This window comes from Oncorhynchus tshawytscha, linkage group LG28 (genome assembly GCF_018296145.1).
Source record: "Oncorhynchus tshawytscha isolate Ot180627B linkage group LG28, Otsh_v2.0, whole genome shotgun sequence".
Taxonomy (NCBI): domain Eukaryota; kingdom Metazoa; phylum Chordata; class Actinopteri; order Salmoniformes; family Salmonidae; genus Oncorhynchus; species Oncorhynchus tshawytscha.
In genome coordinates, this window is record NC_056456.1 from 10812949 (window position 1) to 10837998 (window position 25050).

The 25050-nt window shown below is 44.5% G+C and overlaps 1 protein-coding gene and 1 pseudogene across 1 annotated transcript; both read right to left on the bottom strand.

Annotated features, from left to right (window-relative positions):
* Positions 1 to 5175: 5175 nt before the first annotated feature.
* Positions 5176 to 12226, bottom strand: si:ch73-71c20.5 (DUF4748 domain-containing protein). Its single transcript, XM_042307737.1, has 3 exons — positions 12157 to 12226; positions 7075 to 7372; positions 5176 to 6932 (listed from the first exon to the last, which is right to left on the bottom strand). Exons 1-3 carry the CDS (start codon positions 12200 to 12202, stop codon positions 6776 to 6778), a joined length of 501 nt encoding a protein of 166 aa, XP_042163671.1. The 5' UTR covers positions 12203 to 12226; the 3' UTR covers positions 5176 to 6775.
* A 645-nt stretch (positions 12227 to 12871) lies between these two features.
* LOC112227344 lies at positions 12872 to 23578 on the bottom strand (annotated as a pseudogene).
* Positions 23579 to 25050: the final 1472 nt, after the last annotated feature.

The window sequence follows — 25050 nt, forward strand, 5'->3', positions numbered from 1 at the left end:
TCAGTGCCTCTTTGCTTGACATCATGGGAAAATCAAAAGAAATCAGCCAAGACCTCATAAAAAATTGTAGACCTCCACAAGTCTGGTTCATCCTTGGAAGCAATTTCCAAAACGCCTGAAGGTACCACGTTCATCTGTTTAAACAATAGTACGCAAGTATAAACACAATGGGACCACACAGCCGTCATACCGCTTAGGAATGATACGCGTTCTGTCTCCTAGAGATGAAGATACTTTCGTGCGAAAAGTGAAAATCAATCCCAAAACAACAGCAAAGGACCTTGTGAAGATGCTGGAGGAAACAGGTACAAAAGGATCTATATCCACAGTAAAAAGTGTCCTATATTGACATAACGTGAAAGGCCGCTCAGCAAGGAAGAAGCCACTGCTCCAAAACTGCTACAAGAAAGCCAGACTAGGGTTTGCAACTGCACATGAGGACAAAGCTGCTTTGCTACAGGAGGGACTGGTGCACTTCACAAAAAGATGTCAGCATGGGGGAGGAAAATTGTGGATATTTTGACGCAACATCTCAAGACCTCAGTCAGGAAGTTAAAGCTTGGCCGCAAATGGGTCTTCCAAATGGACAATGACCCCAAGGATACTTCCAAAGTTGTGGCAAAATGTCTTAAGGACAACAAAGTCAAGGTATTGGAATGGCCATCACAAAGCCCTGACCTCATTCCTATAGAAAATGTGTGGGCAGAACTGAAACGTGCGAGCAAGGAGGCCTACAAACCTGACTCAGTTACACCAGCTCTGTCAGGAGGAATGGGCCAAAATTCACCCAACTTATTGTGGGAAGCTTGTGGAAGACGACCCAAAACGTTTGACCCAAGTTAAACAAAAGGCAATGCTACCAAATACTAATTGGTTGTATGTAAACTTCTGATCGACTGGGAATGTGATGAAAGAAATCAAATCTGAAAGAAATAAAAGCTGAAATAAGTCATTCTCTCTACTATTATTCTGAAATTTCACATTTTTTAAATAAAGTGGTGATCCTAACTGACCTAAGACAGGGGATATTTACTCTGATTTAATGTCAGGAATTGTTAAACTGAGTTTAATTATTTGGCTAAGGTGTATGTTTTTTTTAAACAAAGCTGGTGTAGCAGTGTAGACGTTGTTCTCCCGTGTAAATGTGTTTTTCTTTCCGTCTTTATTTGAAATTGCTCTAGTTGGAGACTTATCTCCCTCACCAACTTTAAGCATCAGCTATCTGAGCAGCTTATCGATCGCTGCAGCTGTACACAGCCCATCCAACTACCTACCTCATCCCCATATTGTTTTATTTACTTTTTTGCACACCAGTATTTCCAGTATTTCATCTGCACATCTATCACTCCAGTGTTAACTTGCTAAATTGTAATTACTTCACTACTATGGCCTACTTATTGCCTTACCTCTTTACGCCATTTGCACACACTGTATATAGACATTTCTATTGTGTTATTATTGACTGTATGTTTGTTTATTCCATGTATAACTGTGGTGTTGTTTGTGTCACACTGCTTTGCTTTATCTTGGCCAGATCACAGTTGTAAATGAGAACTTGTTCTCAACTGGCCTACCTGGTTAAATAAAGGCAAAATTAAATAAATATGTAAACTTCTGACTTCAACTGTATTAAGTGTAATGAAGACAACCACAAAAGCACATTTTGCTTCAATAAAAAATGCTTTATTAAAATTTCAATTGAGACCACACACAGCTGAAAATTAACTCTAATTCCTCATTTATGTCTCAATAATCTAGTAAAGTCCATCTCATTTCCTTCATAACAGCTGCTCCACCTTACTGCCCAAACCACTAATAGTTCAGTTGACATACAGGAGATGAAAGAACTAATGCATTAAAGAGTCAAAGGACGCACACCTGATTACACATATAGAAGTAGGACTAGTCTACCTGGCCTGCGCACAAATGTAGGCCTATAAATGTGCCCATTTGGGGATGTCTGATAGTATTTCTGATTGTCTTAACTCACCACCACTAATGAGCTGTGGAGCTTCTCAAAGTACGGAGGTCAAACTATGTGCGGAGGTCAAATTATAAAAAACAATCTTCCAAATCTATTATTTTCTAATGTAGATTACTTCTCCTTGCCATTATCATTTACCTGATAAGACAAGACGTGAAAAATAAAGTTTTTCTAACATATGATGGGGATAGCCAGTTTTCCTGGGAGGGGGGTCCCTGGGTCACCGGTTTTTCTGGGAATGGATCCCTGGGTTGCCGGTTGTCCTAGGAGGGGGTTCCTGGGTCACCGGTTTTCCTGGGAGGGGATCCCTGGGTTGCCGGTTTTCCTGGGAGGGGGTCCCTGGGCAAGAGAAGGTTGAACTGTATAAACTCAATTCTCGTTCTCCTCCCAGACAGTATACAGCGGTCTGACTCCCCCCCGGGTTTTTGATGACTCTAGTACTCACCTCTACGGCCCCCAAGGTGGTGACTACCCCCCTCCTCCTGCATATGGCTTCCCGGCCTATGGAAGTCCCCCACCAGGCCAGCCTTCTGCCCCCTACCCCTCTGGTCCCCATGGTCCTCCATACGCCGGTCAGCCTGCAGGGTACCCCATTGGGACCTACCCAGGCCAGCCTCACCTTGGTGGTCCAACACCAGGGTATCACGCCCAGCCCACAATACCACCCATGCCCTGCATCACTACTCATACAATGCCAACAAGTGCACTGTGCGGTAAGCCTGAACCCTCCTCTCTCACCTGGCTGGGTCTTATTCTGAGCTTTCTCTTATTCCCGAATAAGCTATTTTGCACAGATTAATATGAATCCTTGATACTGAAGGTTATACTTTAGTAGTTGATCACCAGTCTTGTGTTCTGATGAGGTTTCTGCTGATGTCACAGGCGATGGGGAGGGGTTTGCGGCAGGCCGTTTCGACAGTCTGAAAGTGCGACATGCCTTCATACGAAAGGTGAGACAGCACAACAAGCAAGCACACACAAATACAAGGTGATATAATTAAACAATAAGGCACGAGGGGTGTAGTACTGTATATGGCCAATACACCACAGCTAAAGGCTGTTCTTACTGTAAGCACGACGCAACGCGGAGTGCCTGGATACAGCCCTCAGCTGTGGTATATTGACCATATACAGTGGGGGAAAAAAGTATTTAGTCAACCACCAATTGTGCAAGTTCTCCCACTTAAAAAGATGAGAGGCCTGTAATTTTCATCATAGGTACACTTCAACTATGACAGACAAAATGAAAGAAAAAAAATCCAGAAAATCACATTGTAGGATTTTTAATGAATTTATTTGCAAATGATGGTGGAAAATAAGTATTTGGTCACCTACAAACAAGCAAGATTTCTGGCTCTCACAGACCTGCAACTTCTTCTTTAAGAGGCTCCTCTGTCCTCCACTCGTAATCTGTATTAATGGCACCTGTTTGAACTTATCAGTATAAAAGACACCTGTCCACAACCTCAAACAGTCACACTCCAAACTCCACTATGGCCAAGACCAAAGAGCTGTCAAAGGACATCAGAAACAAAATTGTAGACCTGCACCAGGCTGGGAAGACTGAATCTGCAATAGGCAAGCAGCTTGGTTTGAAGAAATCAACTATGGGAGCACTTATTAGGAAATGGAAGACATACAAGACCACTGATAATCTCCCTCGATCTGGGGCTCCACGCAATATCTCACCCCGTGGGGTCAAAATGATCACAAGAACGGTGAGCAAAAATCCCAGAACCACACGGGGGGACCTAGTGAATGACCTGCAGAGAGCTGGGACCAAAGTAACAAAGCCTACCATCAGTAACACACTACGCCGCCAGGGACTCAAATCCTGCAGTGCCAGAGGTGCCTTATTGTCATTATAAACTGGTTACCAACGTAATTAGAGCAGTAAAAATACATGTTGTCATACCCGTGGTATACGGTCTCATACCACAGCTGTCAGCCAATCAGCATTCAGGGCTCGAACCACCCCGTTTATAATAGCAGTTTTACTGTCGTTATTTCTATATTACTGCTAATTGTAATGGCGATTCCCATTAAAAAGTCACTGTCACAAGAGAAAGCCGTCCGTAACGCGTCATCAAGAATCAGCTTTCCAAACGTTACTCTTTTCGGGTAAAGTTCCCATATATCGCACATATAAAATAGAAATAGCTCCTAAACACATATTCCTATTCAAAAGGTGCAGAGAGAAGCATTCAATAAGCTGTATCTGTGATATGATAAGAACCGCTCACCTGTGCTAACCCTTCCTGGTTACCTATATACATGTGACCCATGACCCCAAAATAAAGTGCCCTCTATAGTGACTATAATGAGCACAGGAAAAGGAGGGCCAAGCATGCCCCCATTCTCAAACACAAGCTACCGGTGGCCGAAAACACAATCGTAGTGGGACGAACGAGTGACGAATTTCCGGGAAAGGTCCATTTAAAATGAATTCCTTCCTCCCTCGCCCTGCAAGTGTAAACGTGTATGACACTTCATCAGAAGTGTCCATTTAATTTGAGGGCTTATGATGTGTCTGGAATGCAGCCCAGACATTCCTGTGGCTGCTGAAGCTCATCGGTGGAGCCCACAGATGACTCCACTGGAAACAATGAGCTGGGAATAGTGAGGTACTTTCCGAAAAAAGTGTGTCTGCTAGGGGCAACCCTGCAGTGTAAAAAAAAAAAAAAAAAAAAAAAAATAGCCTCTATTTACATTTTGCTTATGAGTAATATTTCAAACTACTTTCGGATTACAATTGGATTTTAAGCCTCATATAAATGTCCTGCTTAATATGATGTTTGTCATCATCGCAAATCAACTGCACTATACTTCAACACTTCCACCAGTAAAATGGCTCTTTGGCTAGCTTTTGCTACAGCCTGTCTCAATGAGCTTTAGCATTCTAGCTAACAACTGCTGCATTCAAAAGTTAATTGGCAAAGATCACAACCAAATAGAATCTCAGCGACTGTTCAAGCAAGAATCAAAACATTATTGTAAGCGTATGAGAACCCCAAAAAGTTATTTTGTTTAGAAGTAATAACGTAAATCTAGACTATGTTGAAATAGGCGCAAATGGCAACTGCTTTCTTACCGCTGCCAAGAGTCACGCACATCTGTGTCTTGTACTGGGAAAAGGGTCTTATACACTCCTGATATCAATCATGCTCTGAGACACGGATAAAGAGGAAACGTCAAAGTAGAGACAGGTTTTTATTTTTACTTCTTCTTCTGTGGATTTCATATGGCGGCCGGCAACCAACTTTAATGTGCATTACCGGCACCAACTGGACTGGAGTGTGGACCAGAGACATATTTCTGGCACTGAAATAGAACGTGTTGCACTGTCTCCGTCTCCTTCCTGACAATGATCACACCTCCCAGTCGGATGGTTCACCACCACTTTCAATGCACTAATTTAGCCTTGTATGTCCCAGTCTCAGCCTTGTGACTACACTTTCCTCCCTTCTCTCTCGGCCTGAGGACCTCCCTGCCCCCACCCGGATCTTATACAGGTGTCTTCCCTTACTCTCCCTGTTCCACAACTCTTATACAGGTGTCTTCCCTTACTGTCCCTGTTCCACAACTCTTATACAGGTGTCTTCCCTTACTCTCCCTGTTCCACAACTCTTATACAGGTGTCTTCCCTTACTCTCCCTGTTCCACAACTCTTATACAGGTGTCTTCCCTTACTGTCCCTGTTCCACAACTCTTATACAGGTGTCTTCCCTTACTCTCCCTGTTCCACAACTCTTATACAGGTGTCTTCCCTTACTGTCCCTGTTCCACAACTATTGCCACTTACTTTTAACCACTGTTCTTATTCATCCATTTAGCTTCCGCTTTACCAATAGACAATTCCAGCTCAACATCAGGATGTTTACGAGCCTGATTGGCAATAATATCCACTTCCTCATTCCCCTCTACTCCCACATGAGCTGGTACCCAGAGGAACATGACAAATATACCCATCTGTTTCACCCTTTACAAACACTACAAAACTTCAAACATACGTCTGCTCTGAGACACATGACTTTAAGCTCATCAGTGCTGCACAGGAGTAAGAGCAGATGGCTACCCTGTCTGGCCTCACCTCCTCCACCCACTCTGGATAAATTATCCGCTGCTATTTTTGTGTTTATTTTTACTCTGCATGTCTGATGCTTTTCTATGATTTAAACATCGGTAACGACAAGGTAATCATGAGCGAAAGCTCTGGGCTGATTGGGGTGATTTTGATACGCCATTTGGTAATGGTCTCGTCTTAGTGGTGCCATCTTACAGATGTAAATTCATTTGAATGTAAATGCAATGTCTGCTTCTGATGTACATGAGTTTTAGACTATTGATGTTAAACGATTGACTGTTGAGAGAAATCATATGGGAACACAGTTTGCAGGGTGTACTTACTGATGCATGTTTTGAAAAATCAGGAAAGAAAATGCCTGTTGAACATAGCAGAGTGACATGGCCAGCGTTTCTCCCGACAAAGGTCATGACATAGGAAGAACTCTGGATCCTATACTGATCCACGCGGACAGTCTTGTGTGATCATCATGGACTTGTTCACAGTCGATTCATATACATTCGTGTAGGTGCGAACACCGAGCAAAGAAGTACGGGTGTCTCTCAACAACTGTTTCCAATCCATATAGATCAGTCTCTTTTTAAGGCTTCGTCAGTCCAACGGCAGAAGAGGCAGTGAACACACACACACACACACACACACACACACACACACACACACATTCACTCAAGCATGCACACACACACATCTTCTCAATGTAGTTGGGATCAGTCCAGTCTGTGGTTGCGGTAGCGACTGCCCTCGTATTCTCCTTCATTGGACCGGTTCATCCGCTGGCGAATCCTCAGCTGCTTCAGGCGGTTCTTATCCACTTCTCTCTTGGTCAGGATGAACCCTATTATTCCTGCAGGGAGACCTATCATCCTATAGAGAGGGGAAAGAGAGGGGGAGAGAATGGGAACTTACCAAGGGGGTTATTCACCTGAATACAATATTAAATTGTCAGCTGTTTCTCTACAACAGAAATCTGATGATAAACCACGTTAGAGAACAGAGGGTCTCTCACCAGGCATATCCGATCTTCATCATGGGGTTCTTGGCCTTTCTCGTGGGGATGTACGCGGGTCCCTGCTCCTCCTCCTCTTCCTCCTCAGTCTCTTTCTTTTGCTCTTTCTGCGTGTCAGTCGTTTTCTGCTGATCGGTGCTTCTCGGCTGTTCTGTTTTGGTGCTGATCAGTGTCGACCTGGTGGTGGTCAGTGGCTGGTAGAGTCGGGTGAGACACCGGGGAGGAATGCACCTCAGAGCCTGTAACTTGACCGGGCACCTCTGTGTCCATAATGACCGGCCTGGAATCTGACACAAACCTAAAACAGTGAGAGTATTGGTCAGGTCAAATAATTATAGCCTTCGGAGTCAGCTGCCTCAGGATCTGTGGGTTAAGAGATGTTGACGATGAGTATGACACTTTTAAAAAAAAGTGACACGATGTCTTTTCATCCATATTGGGTGAACCGTTTAGAAATTACAGCACTTTTTGTACATAGCCAGCCCCCACATTTAGGGGACCAAAAGTATTGGGACAAATTCATTTATGTGTATTAAAGTAGTAAAAAGTTTAGTATTTGGTCCCATATTCATAGCACACAATGACTATTCAAAGTGCTGAAACAGAGACAAAACAACATTTGTCACTGTCCCAATAGTTTTGGAGCTCACTGACAGTCTTGTGAGCGTGCATAGAGTCAGTGCAAGATAGTCTGGGTAACCAATAATTATCTACTTAGCATTCATGAATTTTTAGCCGTCTTATGAATATTTAGCAGTCTTATAGCTTTTTCCCCCCCAAGCCGTCTCGGAACCTGTTGGTTCGAGAGACGATGCTTCTATACTGTTTAACGAAAGGTGGCAGAGTGAACAGTCTATGTTTAGGGTGGCTGGAGTCGTTGGCAATTTTTCGGGCCTTCCTCTGACACCTCCTGATATAGTGGTCCTGCATGGCAGGGTGCTCGACCCAGTGATGTACAGGGCTGCTACTACCTTCTGTAGCAATTTGCTGTGCATTTGCCATACTAAGAGGTGATGGAGCCAGTCAAGATGCTCTCAATGGTGCAGCTGTAGGACCTTTTCAGGATTCGAGGGCCCATGGCAAATCTTTTCAGTCTCTTGCTGGGGGAAGATACACTGTTGTGCACTGTTAAGTCCTTAGTGATGTGGACGCAAAGAAACTTGAAGCTCTCGACCCGCTCCACTACAGCCCTGTCAATGTGGATAGGGGGCGTGCTCGCGTTGTCAGCAAACTTGATGATGGTGTTGGAATTGTGCGTGGCCACGCAGTCAAAGGGTGAACAGAGAGTACAGGAGGGGACTAAGCACAAACCCCAGAGGAGCCCCCATGTTGAGGGTCAGCGTGGTGGAGGTGTTGTTGCCTACCCTCACCACCTGGGGCCAGCCCGTCAGAAAGTCCAGGATCTAGTTGCAGAAGGAGGTGTTCAGTCCCATGGCCCCCAACTTGGTGATGAGCTTTGAGGGGAGTATGGCGGTGAACGCTGAGCTGTAGTCTATGAACAGCATTCTCACATAGTTATTTCCCTTCTTACCCAGGTGGGAGAGGGCAGTGTGAAGTGCAATTGTTAATTAATTACAGTGCTACAGGGCGATAGTTATTTAGGCAGGTTACCTTGGAGTTCTTGGGAACAGGGACAATGGTGGTAAGCTTGAAACGTTATGGGATTACAGACTGGAACAAGGAGAGATTGAAAATGTCAGTGAAGACACTTGCCAGCTGGTCTGCACTTGCTTTGAGAACGCGACCTGGTATTTCGTCAGGTCCGGCAGCCTTGCAAGTGTTAAACTGTTAAGTAGTTTTACTCACATCAGTCACGAAGAGCGAGATCACACAGTCATCCGGAACAACAGGGGCTTTCACACAAGACTCAGTGTTGTATTCCTCGAAGCGAGCATAACAAGTATTTAGCTCATTTGGGAGTGCTGCATCACTGGGCATCTGATGGTTAGGTTTCCCTTTGTAATCCGTTGTCGTCTGCAAGCCCTGCCACATACGACGAGTGTCGGAGCCGGTGTAATAGGATTCCAACTTCCTCCTATATTGTCCTTTTGCATGTTTGATGTCTCGTCAGAGGTCGTAACGGGCTTTCTTGTATGCGTCCGTGTCCTGTTCCTTGTAAGCGGTAGCTCTAGCCTTTAGCCAGGCGGGGATATTGCCTGTAATCCATGGTTTTCGGTTTGGATACGTTCGTATAGTCACTGTGGGGATGACGTCATCTATGCACTTATTGATGTAGCCTGTGACTGATGTAGTAAACTCCTCAATGCTATCAGGTGAACCCGGAACATATCCCAGTCTGTACTAGCAAAACAGTCTTGTATCCTTGCGTCTGCTTCATCTCGATCCCAGGCTGTGTAACAACTCATCGCGATCTAGCAACTCCTTGTGGCAGGCCGGGCGCCTGCAGGCTGACTTCGGTCGTCAGTTGAAAAGTGTTTCCTACGACACATTGGTGCGGCTGGCTTCCGGGTTAAGAAGCGTACTTTTGGCAGGTCATGTATCGGAGGACGCATGACTCGACCTTCGGCTCTCCCGAGCCCGTTGGAGAGTTGCAGCAATGAGACAAGATCGCAATTGGATATCACGAAACTGGGGAGAAGAATTGGGTTCAAATAAATAAATGCAGAATAGAGTTGTGATCAAATTTGCCGAAGGGAGGACCTTGTATGCATTTCTGTGGGTAGAATAAAAGTGTTCTAGAGTTTTAGCGCCTCTCGTGGCGCAGGAGCCGTGTTGCTAAAAGTGATGTCGAAAGGTTTTAAGTCCTCCCCGCGTTAATGTCTCCACCTGCAAGAAATGCTGCCTCTGGGTGAGCGGTTTCTTGTTTGTTTATGACCCCAGGCAGTTTGTTAAGTGCCAAAAGTGGTGTTGGCTTGCGGAGGGATGTAAGACAGCCGTGATAATTACAGATGAGAACTCTCTTGGCAGGTAAAAGCCTGCGGTTTGCCATGAGGTATACTATATCAGGTGAGCGAAAGCTCGACATTTCTTTCACAATGGAAACAGCGCACAAGTTGTTGTTTATGAAGAGGCACACCCCTCCCCCTTGGACTTGCCCGAGGCCGCCTTCGTCCAATTGTGCCACTGCACGGAGAAACCACCGAGTTCAACATACATACTACTGCACTGTTGGAGCTAGGAAGACAAGCATTTCGCTACACCCGCAATAACATCTGGTAAATATGTGTATGTGACCAATAAAGTCCAGCCACATCTCTGCAAGGCATATAATATTGCAGCTTTTCAAGTCTCTGAGGGATGAGCTTCGTTCGAGAGTTTCATAGCTTATTCTCGAGTGACTAGACATTTGCCAATAGAACATAGGGAAGTGCCGGTTGATATTCTCTTCCGTCTCAGTTTTAGAAGGATGCCGACTCGTCTGCTGCATTTACGCCTGCAGCGTTTTGGTAGCCCATGAAACAATGGAATGAACAAGGGAACAGCCGAGTCGGAATTGAAGTCGAAATCGAGGTTAGTAACTGTCGATTCTTTGTGGGTCTGTGTAATCTGAGGGAAATATGCATCTCTAATACGGTCATACATTTGGCAGGAGGTTAGGAAGTGCAGCTCAGTTTCAACCAAATTTTGTGGGCAGTGGGCACATATGCCTGTCTTCTCTCTCGGTCTGCCTACGGTGAACTCTCAATAGCAAAGCTAAGCTCACTAAGTCCGTACATAGTCAAAGTCTTCCTTCATTTTGGGTCAGTCACAGTGGTCAGGTATTCTGCCACTGTGTACTCTCTGTTTAGGGCCAAATAGCATTCCAGTTGGCTTTGTTTTTTTTAGTTAGCTCTTTCCAATGTGTCAAGTAATTATCTTTTTGTTTTCTCATGATTTGGTTGGGTCTAATGGTGTTGCTGTCCTGGGGCTCTGTAGGGTCTGCTTGTGTTTGTGAACAGAGCCCCAGGACCAGCTTGCCGAGGGGACTCTTATTTAGGTTAATCTCTCTGTATGCGATGGCTTTGTTATGGAAGGTTTGGGAATCACTTCCTTTTAGGTGGTTGTAGATTTTAACAACTCTTTTCTGGATTTTGATAATTATTGGGTATTCTTCTAATTCTGCTACGTGTGCATTATTTGGTGTTTTACATTGCACACAGAGGATGTTTTTGTAGAATTCTGCATGCAGAGTCTCAATTTGGTGTTTGTCCCATTTTGTGAATTCTTGGTTGGTGAGAGGACCCCAGACCCATATAATTAGGAATTTGAACGCTAGAAAGGACATGAACCTTCTTATGATGGTCAAAAGGTCAGCCATGTTGGTCAACCATGATTTGTCAGTGCTGTGATAAGATATTATCTTCACTGTATGTGTATTAACTAGCTAGCCAGACAGTTTGAGGAATGATTCCAGTCTATATTTTTTTCTAATTAACTGCCAATATGCCAACATTCCATTCAAACAATTGCAGTCAATCCACAGCCAATCCACTGGCTGAAATCAGTTGATGATAGGATTTAGACAAGTTGTACATGCACCAAGTACTGATATTGTATCATAAAATAGCACTCACAGCTTTCCAAGAAAATTACATCCGAGACATTTATGGTCTGTTCACATATACAGCATTTTAAAAGCTATACAGACAATTGGTATAGAACCCATGTAAACTGTATTTATAATTATATAACAATATTTAAGACTGGTTGTGATTTTCTCCCTGACCAAGATAGCTACCATTTTGTCCCCATTACGGAAATGTTAAGGTTTATGATATCTCCTCTAGTAATTGTATAGGCTCTCTATGCCCAGACCTCAGGTGGAGGGCAATCGGTATATATCCCCTCAAGTAATTGTATAAGATCTCTATGCCCTGACCTCAGGTAGAGGGCAATCGGTTCTATAACTGACTGAAGTATTTTTTGCCACATCCTAATTGGGATGTCGAATTTAATGTTCATTTTTGACGGCGTAGAAGGCCCTTCTTTCCTTGTCTCTCAAATCGTTCATAGCTTCGTGGTGTTGTTTTCAAACCACCAGACAAGGAGATGAACAGCTTTGCCCCTAAAAACTGCTGACTCCCTCTGTTTATGAGTCATGTCGAAATAAAGGTGGTTTTAAGCTGTTCAGAGTAAACATACCTTTAAACATCACCGACCTCGCAAGCTTCCTACAGGGCGCCGCCATCTTGTTATGTAAAAGTGGAGTCGGCTTGGGCATGCGCAAATCGTCATTCATGCGTTCAACGGCACTCTGCTGCCACCTAGCGGACGATTCACCGATAGATATGCCAGCTAGTGTCATTTGGATTAGTATATTTATCAGAAGATGCGTTAAATCATTATCTTTGGCTATACTCATTCATTACAATCATATCAACTCCAACTAGGTATAAATGTGATCCCACTCCACCCAGGTTAATAACATTTGCTAAATGTTTACTGTAGGGGTGTCAAATTCATTTGGAACTTGGGGCCGCATTGTCTTCAAAGAGCTCCAGAGGGCCATACTGAAAATGTGTCATATTTCCTCGCTGTAAAAATTTGCTAGAGTCCTCTATTCATCCTTTTAGGATTTTTCAATTCTCCCCGACTGTCTTTCTTTCATTTCGGTGATTATTAGTGAGCTGGACAGTCAAGAAACTGCATGAATGTAGGCCCATTATAATTTCTAGTTTCGTTTTGTTTTTAGTCATTTTGAAGTATATTGCGTTAGTGTTCCCCGAAACATCACTGGCGACAAGGAGGCCATAAACAATATCAAACATTTGATTATTCTTCTTCGTTTTTTTGGGAAGCATATTTCCACATGCTACAACAGTTATTTCATTTTTTGTTTCGTTTAATACAAAACATATGCATCAAAAGGGTAGACTTTAATTTGTGTGTATTCTTTCACACATACATTTAACATAGGAGGTAAAACCATGCTAGTCAGGATTAACATCATGTTAACTGAGGAGACCCACAAACAGCCATACGCCAGTAAACGCTCTGGAGAAATCAGAGCAACATTTACATTATTCACCTGGCTACAACAACACAAATAAAAGGCTTAAAACAAGGTAGAGTAGTTTAAAAACTCTATAAAGCAGCAATACAATTAAAACATGACAAATGTTGAGAATGTAATTACGCTGACCAACATTCAACAAAAAACAACTTCACGGAGTCTTGAATCGGAGTCCAAACGTAAAAGTTCTAGAAAGAGGCGATTGAGAAGGAGGGGGAAAGTGCTCGGGAGGGAGTTGGAGGGGATGAGTCTAGTCCTCCAGAGTGTAGTTGGGGTTGACGACCAGAACCTCTTCCTGTGCCTCCGCCTCTGACCCTTCCAGCCCTCCCCGAGACAGCTCTATCAGGATATGATCCTAGAGATGGAGAGAAGAGAAGAAAAACAGTAATAGTAAAGATGTCTGTTGGACATTAAGGTTTGTAAAGGTGTTATTACTCCGACTCAACGCTGCAATGGGTGTGTTCGTGTGTTCTCACGTAGTGCACTAGTCTGTGCAGGACCTTCTCTATCAGGCTCTTCTTGTGGATCAGTTCCTCTTCCGAGTCAATCTCTGACTCCATCTCCTTCAGATACCAGTTGATTACGGCACTCTTCTTCAGCTCCTCTTCCTCCTCGGCTGCGCACACAGGCAAACAGTTAACCACTGCGTAACACACTGTCCACATGTAGAATGTGTGCGTTTCGGGTGCCTTACCCTCCTCGGCCCTACGGAGATGCAGCACCAGCAGGTTGGAGATGCGGCGGTACTCTGGGAAGGTCAGACGCAGTGGCGGCTTGGGGCCGCTCACAACGTCGGTGTGTCCGTCGACTCCGTTGGTGCCGCGGTTAGTTCCGTCGGTGTGACCGTTCATTCTATCAGCGTGCTCGTTAACCAGGCCGTTTACGCCATTCACTCCGTTGGGAATGTCACGACCTGCAGGGAGACGGAGAGGTTTCAGTACATGGAAATATCTGGAGTAAAGCGGCAGTAGTACTAGTGGTTGTGTACCGTTCTCTCCCTCCTCCTCCTCCTCCTCCTCCTCCATCTCCTGGTCCAGATTGACGTCAGGCGTCTCCACTCTGACAATGGACTTATTCAGCAGGCGGAATGCTTCCTTCACGTGCTTAGGCTGGACCTGCCGGGAACAACAAATAACACACACTTTACGACAGAACACCCTACACACTTTCTTAGCACGCAATCTATGACAAACCGACAGAGCAAACTTGATCAATCCTTCAGGACCAAACAACGAAACGCAGGTTTTGAGAGCGTTGTGCGTCTAAGTTCTTGGTACGTTGGGTATAGGTTGTGTGACCTCTAACCTCGTCGCAGCAGTGCATGCGGGCCATGCCCTCAGAGAGGCGGATCATGCTCTCCTGCTGCCGCACCGTGATTCGCCAGGCCGACTTGGCCACGCCCCCAGAGCCGTCGCGCTGACGCAGCCGTTTGTACTGCTCCACGATGAACTCCTCGGACTCACCAGAGATCTACGCACCAACACAAATTCAGCCGCATCAGTCCCACTCCATTGGAATTGGGCATAAGCCCTATCACAGCACAGAAACACAGACATGGGATATGTTTACATGCATTTAATAGTACGATTTATTGTGAATACTCAGATTAATATAATACTTTAATTAAAACAGTTACATGGACGCATCTGAAACCAGGCTACATTTTGCGAACTCACTTCACTGTCGCGAATGAGAATCTCGAGCTAGCACACGCCAGCACACGCTAGCATACACTAGCACACGCCAACACACGCTAGTACACACTAGCACACGCCAGCACACGCTAGCACACACTAGCACACGCCAACACACGCTAGTACACACGGCAGCACACGCCAGCACACGCTAGCACACGCGCAGGTCCAACACACCGCTGGATCTCCTATACATGTCCTAACATTTCAAAAGATTGCTTAAAAATCGTGGTGTTTTTAAATCGGCATATTGCCTACTTCAATTATGACCGGTCACCAGCCACATCATGATGATGATGATGATGCAAAATGGATCCGAGTAAGGTGTTTACATGACTAATGCCATAAATCAGCTTAATATCTAATTATTAGAGTGCATGTAAATATACTCAGTGTGAAAATCCTTAACACACACACATAGCACTTACCTTGGGTTTGAACTGTCGGGCGAAGAGCAGGTATCTTCTGATCTCATCCAGAGAGTAGAGTCTGTCTACTGAGTTCTCAATGCGAGAGTGCAGATCCACGATACGCCTGGCTATGGCATAGTCTGTCACCTACACACACACATTTCCATTAGTAATTATACACACACACCATTCTTCACATACACACAAATGTTCTCTCTTACACACACACACCTCATTGCAGTCGTCCACCAGGATGAAGAAAAGGTCAAAGCGGCTCATGATGGGAGCGGACAGGTTGACGTTCTGTTTCAGACTCTTGCTGCGGTCGTAGCGACCACCGACCGGGTTAGCAGGATGGACGTACGGGCATTCAGAGTGGCCTGGAGGAGAGGGAGGTCAGAGGGAGAGAGTGTGTGTGCACCTTGACTCCAGCTTTAGTGGTGGTGTGTGTGTGTGTGTGTGTGTACCTTGACTCCAGCTTTAGTGATGGTGTCTGTGTGTGTGTGTGTACCTTGACTCCAGCTTTAGTGATGGTGTCTGTGTGTGTGTGTACCTTGACTCCAGCTTTAGTGATGGAGATGGTCTGTTGCTCCATGGCCTCATGGATGGCCACTTGGTCTCTGGTCTCCATCTTGTCAAACTCATCGATACAACACACACCCTGTGGACAAAGAGAAGCCCATCCCACTTTAAGCACAAAACACAGACAGAAATGCAAACACACACACACACACACAGCATCCTCAGCTCACACACACACTCACGTTGTCAGCGAGCATGAGAGCTCCGGCCTCGATGACGAACTCGTGTGACTCCTCGTCTCGAACCACGGCTGCTGTTAGACCTGCTGCACTGCTGGCCTTCCTACTGGTATACACAGCCCTGGGACTGAACTCCTCCACATGCCTGAGAGAGGGGGGACAGCAGGTATCAGTGGCGACCCGCCATTCAGGGCAGGTGGCGCAGAGCCCCACCGGTTTTGGGACCCACATTTTTAGCAAAAAATGAAACGATTATATAAATACATAAATGTACAGTAGCTTTGATTGGACTGATCGTGTCAACATCCTATTTCCACTTATTTCTTCGCTAGCAGTCCTCATCGTAAATCAAGTCTACTGGCAAGTCCTTTTTAATCCTTGTTATATGAAGAGAAGTAATGAAGAGAGAATATAACACGTATTGGTGCTCATCGGCCGTTGGACATAAACATTAGGACATAAACATTACACATTACATAAGTTGGAAATTGCAAATTCAACAATGAGTGGTTTGGAAGGAATCGGTGACAGTGGCTAACCGCAAGCATTGCGACTGGGAAGTCAAGACTGGGAAGATACGTTTTGAACAGCCATCCAACTCGCCGCGCACAACAAGGGGAGTCTTAAAACGTGTTCCATGCTGCTGCATGAACGATGTCATTGGCCAGGGACATAGTCAGCCATGTTGTTTTTTAAAGGCAGTAAACGAGGCTGAATGAACCGTTTCCCTGCCAGACAAGGTCTGTGCTGAAAAGAAAGCTCTGCTGTCGGGGACAGACTTTATGTCGGCCCGAACACATTTGTGGGCACCACTTCTCGCCGTTATAGTGCAATTAAGGTATTGTTTAGAGTTGTGTTGTGCTGTGGCTTTGTTTTGAGATCTACATGCCAAAATCGTCACTGGTGGGTATAGGGAGATGTGGAGGTGGTTTTGTGTGAGGGTTAGACATGCATTGTGCAAATGAATAGGGGTGTAGTGGGCAAGTATGCGGTTGTGTAAGCTATAGGGTGGAGGGATTTGTGACATAGGGGAGTGTATAGTGTGTAGGGTGTAAGGGTCTTACTTGAGGAACTGGCTCTTGGCGGTCGAGGGGTCTCCTACGATGCAGACGTTCACATCTCCTCTGAGAGATGTTCCCTCCATGGTGGTTTTGGGAACACCCCCGAACAACATCAGCAGGATGCCACGCTTCACCTCGTCATTACCTACACACACACACACACACACACACACACACACACACGTTATACATTTATTACACACACACACACACACACACTATCATATGTATTTATATAGCCCTTCTTACATCAGCTGATATCTCAAAGTGCTGTACAGAAACCCAGCCTAAAACCCCAAACAGCAAGCAATGCAGGTGTAGAAGCACGGCGGCTAGGAAATACCCCATGCAAAGGCTGTGTTTGCGGTGAGAGTGTAGTGCTGACCGTGTATGGTGGGGAAGAGGCTGGTGCCGAGGTTGTGGTAGAGGTTCTTGTCTTGGCTCATCTCAAACACCTTCTCCCACTCCTGAACTGACATCTGGCTCTTGATGCTCTCTGCCGTCTGATCCTCATCACGCAGCTCCTTCCCTCCAAACTACACACACGATTACAACTCCCTTCAAACAAATGTCGTACATGCATGCGTGATATGTCCACTAGTTTGTAGCCTGAGGTAGTGTAGATGTGTGTGTGTGTGTGTCTCGAAGGTTTGAGTGAGGGTGTCGTACCCTGGGGTTGGTAGGAGCCACATGGCAAGCGAGGAAGGCCAGTCTGTAGGACAGCTCTCTGACTCCCAGGGCTTTAAGACCGCAAAGGCCCTCGTTCTCATAACCCTGTCTCCCTCCTACACGGGAACTGGTCTCTGCTCGCACACCTAGAGAGAGATGGGGAAAATGGGTCATGTCAGCGTGAACCGTGTGCGTGTCATGCCGGTGTGATTGTGTCTGTCTATCGTGTGTGTGTACATACCTGCGGTGCTGAGCTGAGAGACGTCGGGCACCACTATGAGAGAGCCAGTGATGTCACCGCGGTCTCCGGCCTGGGCCGTCTCTACGGCCTCAGCCCTCAGAATCACCTCTAGGGAGCGGGGGGATGGACCCTCTGGGCAGCTCTGCCTGGGTCTCCTGGATATGCACCTACACACAAAGGTTAAGACACGAGTGTAAGACACACAGAAGTGTCAGACACACACACACGCACACACACACACACTCAAGCCTCTCAGCACAGACAACAAACACAATCTACCTTCTGGAAGTCAATGAATTTGGAGTGGTGTGTGTCGAGGTGGAAGCGAGCGCGGTTGCTGCAGATGGGGTTCCTGCAGACGGTGGGCGGGGCGTACTTGAACTGCTGGGGCACGTCCGGACACACCCCCTGGCAGTCCAGACACAGGAACGTCCCGCTCACCTGAAGGAGACCGAACGGAGAGGATCAGACACAGATGTCACACAGCTAAAGATTTGTTCAGGAATGATATCTCTGCACCGCGGCCGTCATTAACTATCCTCACTACTCCCTTTAGCTCTAGGGTATACTAGGATATACGGTGTGCGCAACTCACCAGTTCTTGGTGTACAGGGTGTGTCCTCACCACCTGTGCACTGATGCGCACCAGAGAACCAATACGCAAGGAGGACAGCTCACGGATCCTGTCACGCAAAAAAAACAAACAAGGACTGTTAGATCACACGCAAAACATCTTACCGAGCAGAACCTGTCGGAACACTATTTGTGTGACTTGGTACTTCTGTCGGGTATGCGTCTTACTTGTGTCTGGTGGGCAGGTCCTGGACGGCCAAATAGAACTCCTTATTGACAGGGACATTCCCGTGATCCCTGGCAAAGTTCCTCACCGCACGACAGAGGAAGGGATATACTCTGGAGAGAAGGAGTGGTAGAAGGAGAAACAAAGGGAGAGTTTGTTGTTAGCTGGACATCAGTCTGGATCATCAATAACACTCAACGTTCTCGTGGCTGTTCTAAGTGCTCTGTTTTAAGCCCGATTCAAATACACAATAGCGGACAAAAGGAAAGGCGAGACGAGATAGAACGAGCCCGTTTTAGAATTGTGTGTTGTAGAACCGCTGACTGGAGAGGGGGCAATAAGATGAAGAAAAACAGCTGGGTGGTTGGGACCGTTTACGGTGTTCCTTCACAATGACGCCAGACAAATTTGAAACTAAATTGGCACTTGCTGTAGCAAGGTGTTGTAGCAAACGAGTATGATTCAATGCAGGCACCAGAAACAGGGCCTACTTTGTGACTCGTCCGATAATATAGCCAGCTGCTCGGCTAAAAACAGAACGTCAGCGCACTGTACCTTTTCGATTGGCTAAACGGATCCATCTCGTCGCAAGTCTCGAGATTGGACATGTTGAACACCGGAAACTTCCGCAGCGGACACGAAACTTTCTAAAAATAGACCGTTCAGATCAAGCAAACTTTGTTCTAAAACGGCATTAAAACAGTCTCGCCTCCTCTCGGCTGTTGCATCTGAACTGGGCTTCAGAGTTTGGGGAAGGTCTTATGAAGGCCTGTGACATAAATGTCACACCGTTTTTAAATGGATTTGTAATAAATGCCAATTTTTTTATTTTAATTTTAAATAGTGTCTCGCCTCTTCTTCTGGTCCTAGATCTGTAACTACCTGTAGAACTCCTCCTGGATGGTGGTCGCCAGTTCCTGGTTAAATCCTTCCAGATCAGTGAAGGAGACCAACAGAGTGTTTCTCTGATCAGCTCCTCAGCATCACGGACATACTTCACCTCACCGTCTGATGTCTGGTACCTACACACACACACACACACCACACACAAACAGTTGTATTACTCGTATGCATCCTATTTTCATGTAGACCTGATGTATAAAGCTATTAGAGGACTCATATTTTTTTTAATTTCACCTTTATTTAACCAGGTAGGCAAGTTGAGAACAAGTTCTCATTTACAACTGTGACCTGGCCAAGATAAAGCAAAGCAGTGCGACAAAAACAACACAGAGTTACACATGGGATAAACAAACGTACAGTCAATAATAGAGTAGAAAAATAAGTCTATATACGATGTGAGCAAATGATGTGAGATAAGGGAGGTAAAGGCAAAAAAAAAGGCCATGGTGGCAAAGTAAATACAATATAGCAAGTAAAACACTGGAATGGTAGATTTGCAGTAGAAGAATGTGCAAAGTAGAAATAAAAATAATGGGGTGCAAAGGAGCAAAATAAATAAATACACTAGGGGAAGAGGTATTTGTTTGAGCTAAATTATAGATGGGCTATGTACAGGTACAGTAATCTGTGAGCTGCTCTGACAGCTGGTGCTTAAAGCTAACGAGGGAGATAAGTGTTTCCAGTTTCAGAGATTTTTCTAGTTCGTTCCAGTCATTGGCAGCAGAGAACTGTATGAGGCTATACCGACTGTGTGCACATCTTAACCAACTTCAACGTGCTTGTTAGCTTGCTAGGTTTTAACAGTTCCAAAAACGTTTTAAGATGCGATTTAAAAAAGAAAGGGGGGCACTTCCAGCACTGGGGAACATCCCGCGCGCCCCACCCAAGCCCCACATCTATTTCTATGGGAATAAGCACTGTTCATGGCACAAGCTGTTCACACCCCTCTTGTTGGTGGAGAGAATTTAGCAGTTTTAAAGCTAATCTTGCAGTTCTATACCTTTTGCCATGTCTAATGTGTACTCGTGATATGTGTGACAAAATAAATTACAACAATATCTATGGGCTAAAAACCTACATGAAAAAACGTTAACTGACTTGGTTGATTTGGGCATTTCTGACAAGTTATAAATAGCTGTCTTAGGTATAACATGACTAACATGACAAGAGGATCTGACGATGCACTACCCAATTCTACCCGCGCCAAATACAACAGGTTACAGTGAAATGCTTTACTTACAAGCCCTTTTAACCAACAATGCAGTTAAGAAAAAATGAACACAAAATGTAATTAAAAATAAGAAAAAAAGTAACAAATGATTAAAGAGCAGCAGTAAAATAACAATAGCGAGGTTATATACAGGGAGCACCGGCACAGAGTCAATGTGCGGGGGTACCAGTTAGTCGAGGTAATGGAGGTAATATGTAGGTTGAGTTATTAAAGTGACTATGCGTAGATAATAAACAGAGAATAGCAGCAGCGTAAAAGAGAGGGGCAATGCAAATAGTCTGGGTAGTCATTTGATTAGATGTTCAGGAGTCTTATGGCTTGGGGGTAGAAGCTGTTAAGAAGCCTCTTGGACCTAGACTTGGCACTCTGGTACAGCTTGCCGTGCGGTAGCAGAGAGAACAGTCTATGACTAGGGTGGCTGGAGTCAGGCAGTGATGCAATCAGTCAGGATGCTCTCGATGGTGCAGCTGTAGAACCTTTTAAGGATCTGGGGACCCATGCCAAATCTTTTCAGTCTCCTGAGAGGGAATAGGCTATGTCATGCCCTCTTCAGGACTGTTTTGGTGTGCTTGGACCATGTTAGTTTGCTGGTGATGTGGACGCCAAGGAATTTGAAGCTCTCAACCTGCTCCACTACAGTCCCGTCGATGAGAATGGAGGCGTGTTTGGTCATCCTTTTCCTGTAGTCCACAATCATCTCCTTTGTCGTGATCACATTGAGGGAGAGGTTGTTGTCCTGGCACCACACGGCCAGGTCTCTGACCTCCTCCCTATAGGCTGTCTCGTCGTTGTCGGTGATCAGGCCAACCACTGTTGTGTCATTGGCAAACTTAATGATGGTGTGAATTTCGAAATTGAATCCATGTACTTTCTACTGCTACAACTTTTAAGAATATGTTTAAAGCTGGACTAAGTTACTTAAAAAAAACACCCACACACACAGTTTTGGTGTTTTTGTTCATTTTTTACTATTTTCTGCATTCTATAATAATAGTGAAGACATCAAAACTATGAAATAACAAATATGGAATCAAGTAGTAACCAAAAAAGTGTTAAACAAATCAAAATATTTATATTTGAGATTCATTCAATGTAGCCACCCTTTTTGCCTTGATGACAGCTTTGCACACTCGGCATTTTCTCACGAGGTAGTCACCTGGAATGCTTTTCAATTAACAGGTGTGCCTTGTTAAAAGTACATTTGTGGAATTTCTTTCCTTAATGCGATTGAGACAATCAGTTGTATTGTGACAAGGTAGGGGTGGTATACAGATAGCCCTACTTGGTAAAAGACCAAATCCAAATTATGGCAAGAACAACTCAAATAAGCAAAGAGAAAATACAGTACATCCATACTTTAAGACATGAAGGTCAGTCAATACAGAACATTTCAAGAACTTTGAAAGTTTCTTCAAGTGCAGTCGCAAAAACCATCAAGTGCTTATGATGAAACTGGCTCTCATAGGGACCGCCACAGAAAGACCCAGAGTTACCTCTGCTGCAGAGGATAAGTTCATTAGAGTTACCAGCTTCAGAAATCAGCAATTACCTGCACCTCAGATTGCAGGCCAAATAAATGTTTCACAGAGTTCAAGTAACAGACATATCTGAACATCAACTGTTCAGAGCAGACTGTATGAATCAGGCCTTTATGTTTTGAATTGCAGAAAAGAAACCACTACTAAAAGGACAGCAGTAAGAAGAAGAGACTTTCTTGGGCCAAGAAACATGAGCAATAGACATTAGACCGGTGGAAATCTGTCCTTTGATGAGTCCAAATTTTAGATTTTTGGTTCCAACGGCAGTGTCTTTGTAAGACGCAGAGTAGGTGAATGGATGATCTCCGCATGTGTGGTTCCCACCGTGAAGCATGGAGGAGGAGGTGTAATGGTGTGGGAGTGCTTTGCTGGTGACACTGTCTGTGATTTATTTAGAATTCAAGGCACACTTAACCAGCTTGGCTACCACACAGCATTCTGCAGCGATATGCCATCCCATCTGGATTGCGCTTAGTGGGACTATAATTTTTTTTCTCCAGCAGAACAATGACCCAAAACACACCTCCAGGCTGTGTAAGGGCTATTTCACCAAGGAGTGTGATGGCGTGTTGCATCAGATGACCTGGCCTCCACAATCACCCAACCTCAACCGAATTGAGATGGATTGGGTTCTGTTGGACCCCAGAGTGAAGGAAAAACAGCCAACAAGTGCTCAGAGTATGTGGGAACTCCTTTAAGACTGTTGGGAAAGCATTCCAGGTGTCTACCTCATGAAGCTGGTTGAGAGAATATATTTTGATTTGTTTAACACTTTTTTGGTTACTATATGAGTCCGTATGTGTTATTTAAAAGTTGTGATGTCATCACTATTATTCTACAATGTGGAACATAAAGAGAAACCCTTGAATGAGTAGGTCCAAACTTTTGACTGGTACTAATAAATATATATGTTTAATCTAAACATAATTGTTGTCTCTCTATGTTAATGTTTTGCTAGATATCCAATAGCTATTATCTAGCTAACTATAAATCTACCAGTCAGCTAACGTTAGGTTCCAAGAAGAACAATAACATAATGTCACTCACTCTTCTAAGAAAGCCTGGAAAAGCTTCTGGCATTTCTCTGCTAACTCGTCTTTCACCATCTGTCCCGCATTCTCCTGAGTCGTTAATCCATCTTTTCACTGGATTAACACTGCAATATAAAATTGTTTCTAAAATCTCTTCCGTCTTCCCTTGGTACGGTTCGTACCATGCACGCTGGAGAAGAGAAAGTGCACTTTTCGCGCGAAAACAAGGACCATGTAACGTTTGGGGCGACACAGTTGACCAATCCCATCGTTGTATCTTGACACCGTGTAAAAGCCTGAAATATTCTAGCCAATCAAATGTGTTATGGAAACATGAACAACCCCCTTTCTCCTTGTAGGAATAACATTGTGTAAAACCATTGCGCTTACAGGTAGTAGCTACTTCCAGAGTGATGGTGGGGTACAGTTCTGCGGTTTTGCCACTAGAGTGAGCTGTTTAACTGTTAGAGCAGGTTCTCAAATGCATCGTTATTATATTTGCGTGTTGGTTTTGTAAAAACTTGTCATGGGTTAAAGATGGCACGGTCATGCCATCTGTTGGTAAATGTTAATTACTGCAACCAGTGTGCTTGGGATACCCGGATGTAATTGCAACGTACTGAAAAAGACTGGTTTCTCGAATCAATGCCTCTGTCTCGTCATTTAACATCCAAACAAAACTGTCTGGTTTCATGGTCTTCCACAGCGGAAGGACAAGGACCATAGCTTGTCAGTCCTCCCTGGCAAAGTGCCTTTCTCTCTCATCTCTCCTCCAGAGAGTACACAGTAGTCGACTCTTATCTGACAGGTGAGAGCAACACGGAGATCGCTTATCACCTGCCATCAGGTTTGGGTAGGTTACTTTCTAAATGTAATCCGTTAAAGTTACTGGTTACCTGTCCAAAATTGTAATCAGTAAGAATTTTTGGATTACCCAAACTCAGTAATGTAATCCGATTACATTCAGTTACTTTTAGATTACTTTCCCCTTAAGAGGCATTAGAAGACGACCAAAACGTATGTTACCAATCGAACCACATCGAACCAAAGTTTACATATCTGGCAATATATAGATGTTACATTTTACTTTATGAGTTGGTTATGTAGGCTTCATCTAACCCATCTCTTTCTACTACATATAATAATACAATTCAATTATATTTTTTACATTAAAAGCTAAAGTCTATCAGAATTTCAGTGTTATACCTCATTATCTTCAAGAATAAGACTTGGAAATATGGAAGTATAGAATAGACAAATTGTTTTACCTGAGCATAACCCCAAAACTAAGAACTTAACAGCCAGCCCTACTCTGCAGTTTATGATTTTGTTGTCATGGAGGACAGATTGGGCTCATTGATTCGAGTTGAAAAATAAATGCTGCACTCATGGAAAATCATGTTTTGAGCACTACTGAAAAGTGCTATTTACATGTGAAAAATGAGTCCCATATGCTGCCTTTGCTATCGGCCTATTGTTTATATTTTTGTTGGTCAGTCTTTGACATCTTGATAATATACAGCTGTTTAAAGGGCAAATCCACAGATGAAACAATAACAAATGGTTGCCCCACCTCTGTTTTGGTAAAAAGCTGAGGGATGGGCCTGGAGAAATGTAACCACTCAGATTAATAGACAGAGCTATAGATGCAAGGACTGAACATCCATGATATCAACATGTATTGT

Excerpts from the sequence above, each read along its gene's own strand:
- si:ch73-71c20.5 (XM_042307737.1), bottom strand. The coding sequence starts at position 12,202 with ATGGCGGCGCCCTGTAGGAAGCTTGCGAGGTCGGTGATGTTTAAAG. Across the intron at positions 7,373-12,156 it reads GAGGTCGGTGATGTTTAAAG|GTTTGTGTCAGATTCCAGGC; the intron begins GTATGTTTACTC and ends TCACTGTTTTAG. Across the intron at positions 6,933-7,074 it reads ATGAAGATCGGATATGCCTG|GATGATAGGTCTCCCTGCAG; the intron begins GTGAGAGACCCT and ends CCCTCTCTATAG.